Here is a 9,318-nt window from a genome sequence, read left to right on the forward strand (position 1 = left end):
TCATCTTTATAGGGCGCACGAAGCGGGGAGCGCAAGGTCCCTTTGCCGCGGGCTGTATGAAGACGACTGGGGACGAGTCAGACGCACACCCATTTCTTTAGCGCTTTGGGTCCGGAAACTGAGGAGCAAATTAAATTAGCGAAAACAAAATTCGCTTTGACTTGTAGGTGATTCGGAAGCTCGCATTTAGAGGTAGTGAAAAATTCGACAATTCATTTTATTTCAAACTTCTTGGTATAGTTTGATAGCCAGCTCTATAAGCTTTAATTTGTTATAGGGGCTTAGGTATCTACAGTTTAAACCGCATGGACTCGCTACATCGCTTAAACGCGAAACACCTCTGAAGGTATAGGGTAATCTTAAACAAAAGAAAATAGCGTAAACTAAGAACCTCCAAAGATTTCGTCTCTTTGCCTACTGAGTACATATAGTACCTCCACTCAGCACATGCTATAGGTTTTAATCAGTGATTTGATTTGAATTTTTGCCTTTTTTACAGGGCCACAAGTTCGTCAGTAATTTTAGGTACTGTTAGCCTCTTGTAAGTCTTATCTACCTACCTACTGCTTTGGTTAGGTTCTATCCGTTATCACCACAAAATACCATTAGCACAGCAGTCACTTTCTTTTCATTGTGGGGCCGGGATAATTTTCGTTTTGGCAAAAAGAAAGAAAATTTAAATTTCTCTCTTTTTGCCTTGGGTAGCCCAGTTTTCTGCTGCTTCTAATAACATCTACACGCTCCGTTCAGTCAGGTATCAGGAAGCGCTTCGTAGATGACACTTTCACCACCTTAGACTAACAAGCAACTATACAGTTCTTGCGGGCACCCTCGGGACCTCGTTTAGTTTCCGTATTAACGAGAGTCCGTAATGTTGGGGTGTGAGGGTCAACAGAGGTGGAGGCCTGGGGCTTGAGATTTCAGTTATTTATGAGTTACGGGGCGACCCAAAATATCTTGTAATACTTGACAAGTGAATCCCGGGAGAGGGGGGGGGGGGGTACTCCCCAAAAAAATGGGTATGGGTGTACGGCTGGCTTCCCAAAAACCCTTACCCTATTTATGACCAAAATCTGCGATTTTCCCTACCCTATTTATGACCCGAAAGTGTCTGGTCAACTTCAGTTAAAAGATCCCTGGAGCCCACCGCGTGACTGGAGCGCGTGACCAGCCGTTGCGGCAAGTACACAGTTGCCGTAAACATCTTGACGAAGAAGTAGCTTCTTCTAAAAAAAAAACCCAATTCAGGACTAGAGTGCAAAAATCGATACCCTATTTATTACCAAAATGGCGGCAAAATGGGGCTGAAAGGCAGAGAAACTAGAACTAAAAAGAAAGTTGACAATGCCACTTAGAAACTTAGCATAGTTGTTGTTATAAATGTCCATTGCAAGAGTGCAGCCATCAGAAATTAATGAAATAAAAGGCCGTGCTTTATTTTTCACCGCATGAGTTGGTTTTCATTGGCAATAATTCAATCCATGTGTTTCTGCATTTTTGTTACCCACGAGGAGTAAACAGGCAGCGGTACCATTCTGTTAAAAGCGATGAAACATTAACGACATTAACAGAAGATGCTGATAACAAAAAACTTTTTTTTAATTACAACAACGGAAGACTTGTTTAATCTTTGACATTACGAACGCAATACTAACCTGCATTTAATTTCTACTTCAGTAAAACTACCTCGCTAAACATATGGGTCACGCGAAAAGAAATTCTACAAACTACTACCAGATAAAATTCCCGGTAAACACTCTTGGGGATATGCATGCTCACATTACATGGAGGCCTCCAGGTGTTAAAGAGAATGGGTAACTAAATTCAACAAGAACCGACTTTATACATTGTGCAGTTTTTAAAGTTGATCCTGTAAACAAACCTAACAGCTTGGAACAAAACAAGAACGTAACAATACTTTCGTACTCAAAGGCTCAAATATCTTACAATCATTGCCTCTAATCTTTGTTAATGAATTCTTCGTTTAATACGCTTTCCTTAAAACGAGGAATGCTTAAAGTCTAAATTACGTGTAGAAAAACGATACTTTTTGCATTAAATTGTACTCTCCCTGGCAGATACCCGTTAAACTGCCATCTTATTATCACAAAACAGTGTTGTGGTATTGTAGGTTCTATTTAACATTTAAAGGACCTGGCACAAAACCAACCAAAGTAATGATTTGGCCTTGTCATCTAAATTTCGCTGAATTCCTTCTTATTTGACAAGCATACAGACTGGTTCTTGGGTCACAACATAGTTCCTTGTATACTTTGTGATTTGGGGGTTCGAATTCAGGGTTAACTAGGTGTAAGAAGCTGACACACTGCTGACAGTTTTTTTTTGTGTGTGCGTTGTAGGTTATTGCTTTCTTTCTCTATATTGTTTTGATTATATTGTTAAGACAAAATTCACAGAAATTTGGATGCCAAAGCAACAACATCACTTACAATGGTTTTGCTTTGGCCCCTTTAATTGTAACCCACTGAAATATTCCTACTGGCCAAAACATGTCAGATAGTACAAAATCTTACAGTGCTTGTCAGACTATAACAGTCATCTTATTTGGTAACAGTTGTCCAATTTTTAGACCAGAAAAAAAGAAAATAATTAATTTTATGCCAAAGTTTGGGGTCTTAGTTGTTATATCCAATCACAGTTAAATTAAAATTTATAACACTGGTTAGCTTACATTTACTAGCCTGTAATAATGCCCTTGGCATCACTAGCTGCTTTGTCTTTTCTAAAGTAAATTGTGTACATTTCAGAAATGAGTCAGTGAGGTCTTAAATACATAAACACCTTTCTGGCTTGCTGGTTTATGTATATCGAAGAATAATGCCCATACCTTAAACATTGTCCTCAAAAATTTTGCAGTTGTCCCAAAAGGTTTGGTTCTCGACCAATTATTCATTTTTCAGACATTCTTTCAGCCTCACACATTATCCTTTGATATACAAGCTGGCTGGAGGTGTTTATTTAATAATAATAAGCTCTACAGTCAAACCTGCCATTACGGAAACTTATGGCACTAGATGAATAGACTGCATAAGCATATATTAAATATTTCAGCTGCAGAAACATGCAACGTACCACCTTCGAAAGAGCTGGTAAAGTTGCATGGCACAGGATGTCAATCAAGGAAAACCCATGACATTATTGTTAATTGGGTCAACAGCTAAACAGGCAGCAGTGCCAAGAAATTGACAATTTTACCTGCAACAATAAGGCAGAATACATTGAAAAAAGTTGATATAATAGCCAATTTAGACTTACAGTGTATGGAATAAGTACCATTTATTTTTGAGGACACTGTATTGTTTAATTTTCACTGCACAGGGTAATTTGCTGGTTAACTTGCACCAGTGCTGGACAGTTTTCATCACCTGTCAAAGGTTAAGAATAATTACTATTCTTTACCTTTGACAGGTGATGAAAACTAAACAATACAGTGTCCTCAAAAATAAATGATACATTCCAGGGCAAGAGAACAAAAAATTGACAATTATTGTCAAATTTTTGTTCTCTTGCACTGGAATCTTCTCAGAGTTCATGACAATGGCTGTTCTATGTTCAATGACATACACTAAAAGTCAACTTTATTCAGCTCTGTTGAAGGCAGAAGGCCCCATGTTATTGGTAACCACTGCAATAACAAAGCAAGTGTTCACACAACTGGGTTCAACTGTATCTCTGCAACTGAAAGTTCCATACTTTTAGCAGCTTTTACCCTTGACTTATAAAATATGGACAACATTTCATCAGCCATTATTCTTTTTTCATGGAATGATTTCACTCAGTCATAAATACATGTAACAGGTGTCATAAGAAATTCAAATTTACACACTAGTCATGTGATTTTTATAATGTTCAACAAGTAGAGCCTCACTACAAAGCTCCTCTTGACAAATCCAACAGATGTGTTTTTCAACATCTTCTGACTGAGATTGTCGCAAATAGGAGGTTTGAGTTGACAGGGTATCCTTGAAACGATTTACAGCACCCTTGTGGGCTCTGTTGTGTTTTCTTAAATTTCCTAAGTGGGTAAAGCACTTGCCACACTGTTTGCATTTATAAGGCTTCTCTCCAGTATGGACTCTTTCATGCATTCTTAGGTTCCCTGCTACACTAAAACACTTGCCACACTGTTTGCATTCATACGGCTTCTCTCCAGTATGGACTCTTTGATGTGCCCTTAAGGATGCTCTTTGAGTAAAACACTTGCCACACTATTTGCATTCATAAGGCTTCTCTCCAGTATGGACTCTTTGATGTGTCCTTAAGCTTCCTGCTTCACTAAAACACTTGCCACACTGTTTGCATTCATAAGGCTTCTCTCCAGTATGGACTCTTTCATGTTTCCTTAAGCTTCCTGGCTGACTAAAACACTTGCTACACTGTTTGCATTTAAAAGGCTTCTCTCCAGTATGGACTCTTTGATGAACCTTTAGTTGTCCTCCTCGACTAAAACACTTGCCACACTGTTTGCATTCATAAGGTTTCTCTCCAGTATGGACTCTTTCATGTATCCTCAGAAATACAGGTGCACTGAAACACTTTCCACACTGTTTGCATTTATAACTCTTCTCCTCTGTGGGATCCCTAACATGATTCCTCTCACTCCCTGCACTGTCAGAATGCTTTTGGCCTCTTTTGCTTCTCAATAATCTTGGCATGGTTTCCTGTTTAATCAGAGAAACATAATAATAATTGAAATCAACTTTGAGAAGATTGTTTACAAGTGTACTTCAAAAATTAGCTCAATATCTTCGGCATTTTTTGCCAAAAAAGAAATAAAAGAAATCTCATTTCTACTGCATATAAAAAATTTTGAACCAGTATATTAATTTAATTATTGATATTTCTTACAGCAATACAATTTAATTTAGTTTGGATTCTATTATTATTATTATTATTATGATTACAATTAATATTACTAATATTATTAATATTATTGCAATTATAATTATTATTATTATTATTATTATTATTATTATTATTATCATTTTTATTATTACAATTAATATTATTATTATTACAGTTAAACCTCCGATAAACAATCACCCAAAATGCCAAGATTAAGTTGTTGCATACTGGAGGTGGTAAGTTACAAGAGTCGAACTAGAAGGGGTCCCTTCCAAGAACAGGTCTGACACATCTACTTATTCAAAGGGAATTTTTTGCATTCATTTTCCTAGTTATAATATGAGAATTGCAAAGTTGTCACTAAATGTTTGTCGTAAATTCTGAGCAGTGTAGTACACAGAGTCAACATGGAGATCAGATCAGTTGTCAAGTGGTTCTTTACAACAGGTTAAGAACAATGAAAATTATAATGCCGTCACATCAAAAAGTGGTCGTGATCGCTTAAGAGAGGTGCTTTCATGGAGGTTCCAACTATAGGGCTTTGACTGGGAAAAATTTGGTGTTTTGGATTGATGGTTGCTTATGGGAGGTGGTCACACATGGAAGTTTGACTGTTTTATTATTATTATTATTATTGTTATTATTATTAGTTGTGGAGGAGACATTTTTGTGTGCCTCATTACTATCCTTCAACTTTTTGTTTTTCCATATGAAGGTAAATAAATCTAGTTTTCACCATAAAAATAACATATTTGTTTGGGATGTTCAGATTTGATCCCTAAGTACTTAATTTGATGCCCAGGTACTTAATAATCATCGCTTTCTCAAATCATGTAAGATCCCTTGCTCTACAAATATCCAACTTTGTTTGAAGGTTCTGTATTTTAAGATAAAAAGATAAGTTTTTTGTTTGACTTTTTCATCATAGCAAACATGATTATATTAATTATGCAGGGTGCAAAGAAAGTCCTTTTAACTAGCCTAAAAAAAAATCACAAGTCGCTAACGTAGTATTAATTTATTCAGTACATGTGTTAATTAGATAATTATTAATCACACGACTAGTCAATTAGTTAGCTGCTTTATTAAAATTTACAATCCACAATTATTTAACGAAACCTTTAATTAATGGTAAAAGTTGGCCTGGTAAGAAACTCAACACATTGGCACAATGATTAACTCTTGATTTTGGTCGTGAATGCCTTTGTCTTTCTTTCATTATAAATGTCAACTGGTAATTAAATGATGGAGTAAAAAATGAAGGTGAAACAAGCAGGAAGAAGTTCCAAAACACTTGCAATTATTTTTCCTAAACACAATATAACACATCTAACTGACTTGTTGACCTCTAATTTCTACAGTCATGTAAATTAACTAGAAGCTGTATTACATTTTGTAATCATTAGAACATACATGAACCAAATACTAAAAGTAAAAGGTCTCATCAAGAGACAAGTGATGAATATGTATGAATCTCAGCACGTGCAACACGTGGATGACTTAGAATAACATACGTCTTGCAATTTGGAGTTAATCTACGCACATCTTCTGAGAAAAACTAATTTGAAACTAAAAAAATTCCCACTAGACACGCTAACACAACAACGAGGAAAGCTGCCGACAACAGCGCAGTCAGAACTTGATCGTGCATTTTGCCGCCAAAAAATATTTCCCGCCAGAAAATGTCTTCAGCTGAAAGGAGCACATTTAACTGAAAAGTTCATTGCTAATCATATCTTTTTGCATAAAACTTGACATCTTTCATCATATTTTTGCTTCTCACACAACAGTAGTACATCAAGTAGATTAGTTTTCTGAAAAGAAAAAAGTTTGGCTGTCAGATTTCACGCAAAAGCGGAAAGTGCCCTGTCACGCATCAGTGCCTTTGTCAACAAAATTATGCAAATTTCTGGCGAAATGAACATTTTTAGATCTTGTCAGTTTTGATAAAGGTTTCAAAGGAAACAAAATTGTTTCATTTTCACAATTTACATCTGATAGTTTATGGGAAAGCAATAGGACGTGATCGATAAATTTTCATCAACTGTTTTTCTACAGTATATATTTTAATATATACTGTACAATTTATTGAAATGCACGTGACAATGTAAAAACCATGAACGAAACTGAATTTACCGGAGTACAGGATCAAAGCCTTTTTGGTACGTTCATTGAATAATGAAGCATAATAAATACAGACAACTAGCTTTCTTTGAAATAATTCTTATTTAGCAAGAGTAAGTCATTTTTTAAATTATTTTTGCTTGAACATTGCGTGGACAAGACTACGAGGGAAAAATTTCACACATTTTAAAGTCTTACGTGTCAGGCATGAAATGTTATGCGATACTTTTTTCAAAGGATTTCCCTTTGTGGGATCAGCTTGAAAAACGGCTTTCGGTTCACATAAATCTAACTGGAAGTCAAAAAAGTATGTCTTACAGTAATTTTTTAATTTTAATTGGCAAGTGATGGTCAGAATCCACTAGCCCGATCCCAAAATCCACTAGCCCCAGGCTATCGGACACGACTTTCTTTGCACGCTGTTATAGGCAAGGTGGATGTTGGCAACCCTTCACAAAAAGTTGCTGAGAGATGTGACATTAACGTGTTACAAAATATTATTAACCTCAGAAAAGGAAGAGGTGTGACTACTATTTCAGGCAAGAAAAGCTTTTTTTCTGTTATGAGTCAGTCAAATAAAAGGACTAAGCATTGACATAAGCCCTTTGTCTTTCCCTCTTTACGGCAGGTAGGGGTGCTCCAGGTTAAAGGCGACAGGAAGGTAGTTTGGTAGTTTCATTTCACCAGGAATTGTTTGAAGTTATTCCAAAAAATGGGAAGATTTGCGGTAAAAAATTGTTATGATACATTAAGCAGAAATTAATCTTTTCTAAGGGCTTGGACAGTTTGAAAATTCAGCATGAGATTATTATTATTATTATCATTAATAATTTTGTTTCGTGGGGGGGGGGGGGGTTAATTTTGGTTCAGAAGATTTTTTGGCTTTCATTCTAAGTCCAAGGGATATTTCTGCGTATTAGTTTGTGACTCCATGTGTACCTCCCCGTCACTTTTTACCTGGAGTATCCAACCCCCCCCCCCCCCTTGGGATCTTGAATCTCTTTGCTGCAGCAAGTTTGTTTAATATTAGTCTCCTGATGAGAAGATTTAGTTTGGAAATATTAGCCCAAAAGTTTAAGAACATGTACAGATTAAGGCAGTACAGAGGCTGACACACAACTTATCAACAAAGATTAAAGATTTTGACAAGTCAATCAGCCACGTCTCGACATTTTAAGGTTTACCAACCGACATTTTTATGTGTGTTTACAATATAGTTTGAGAATTTACCAATGCAAATTTCATTTGAGGCAAGGAAAGTATAGTGGAACACCGGTAACTTGAACTCGGATAACTCGAACTCCCCACTAACTCGAACTAAGTCCCATTTTCCTTGGATTTGACCATATTTTTCAGTCTCTTTTACTTGGATAACTCAAACTCGGATAACTTGAATTCCTCACTAACTCAAACTAACTTTTGTTTCCCTTGATCGAAATTTACCCTGATAACTTGAATTCTGGTTCTTGCAACTCACCACTGATGTCATCCCATTAGCTCCTCCTGTCATGTTATCGGTAAAAGAACACTGGAATTATTGACACTTCTATTAAGAGCAATTTCATTTGAATCAGTCCAACAGATCACACATTTGACAGTCATTTCCGATCTTTTTAGTCAAACCGCATGCACTGCCTGTTAAGCTGTCTCATAGAAAACAAAAAGTTCATAGTACAAGTTCATAATATTCACATCTCAAGGCATTCCAATTCTTTAATGTTGACAAAGTTTTTTTTTGACCCGAAAGCCTCAGCTTACATGGGACTTACGGTATCCGGTCAGTTCGTTCCAAAGTAAAGTCAGATCGTTCCACAGTTAAGTCAGATCGTTCCACTTAGAAATGGTCAGATAAAAAATATTTCAATAGTTCATATATCACTCCACGAGTTTTACTTGAGTGTAACTTCAGTTGCTCACATAAACGATCAGAAAGATCAGACTGTTCACAGGATCCATAGAGTATCCCTGTATTGATTTTATACTACAAACCTGACCGAATACTGCTCATACGATCGATCAAGGCGATGAACTGTTTACATGATAGATCGAGTCTAGGTTGTCGCTCCACCAGTGTTATTTGAGTGAACGTTCTGAGTACTGTTTATATGATTGATCAGAACGACGAATAAGAGTATCTCTTTTGATTTCATCGCAAAAATGACCGAGTACCAATAATGACCCACGCGCAAATGTGTGAACTTCGTTTTTGTGCTGATAATTAATAAACTATAAATTATTTACATGAAAAGTCGAATTTTTTATCTACCCCGATAACTCGAACCCCCGCTAACTCGAACAGTTTTTCGTCTCCCTTCAGAGTTTGAGTTA

General features: G+C 36.4%; 2 protein-coding genes across 4 annotated transcripts in view; both read right to left on the reverse strand.

Moving 5' to 3' along the window:
- Nucleotides 1-2,730: 2,730 nt before the first annotated feature.
- Nucleotides 2,731-9,318, reverse strand: part of LOC146460106 (uncharacterized) — a 32,961-nt gene continuing 26,373 nt past the window's right edge. Inside the window, exon 6 of the mRNA XM_085088313.1 lies at nt 2,731-3,713. The gene's annotated coding sequence lies outside the window, so the exon portion shown is untranslated. The remainder of the gene's footprint in view (nt 3,714-9,318) is intronic.
- LOC146460107 (uncharacterized) overlaps nt 2,731-9,318 on the reverse strand; it is a 25,020-nt gene continuing 18,432 nt past the window's right edge. For 2 of the 3 annotated variants that reach the window (XM_085088439.1, XM_085088438.1), the window contains exon 2: nt 2,731-4,682. In XM_085088439.1, coding sequence (XP_084944565.1) covers nt 4,230-4,676 — 447 coding nt within the window. In that variant the 5' untranslated portion in view covers nt 4,677-4,682 and the 3' untranslated portion in view covers nt 2,731-4,229. Of the gene's footprint in view, nt 4,683-8,433; nt 8,494-9,318 lie in introns of all 3 variants that reach the window. The other variant, XM_085088440.1, reaches the window with a different exon arrangement.

This window comes from Pavona decussata, unplaced genomic scaffold (assembly GCF_977016875.1).
Source record: "Pavona decussata unplaced genomic scaffold, jaPavDecu1.1 SCAFFOLD_214, whole genome shotgun sequence".
In the NCBI taxonomy this organism is placed as follows: Eukaryota; Metazoa; Cnidaria; class Anthozoa; order Scleractinia; family Agariciidae; genus Pavona; species Pavona decussata.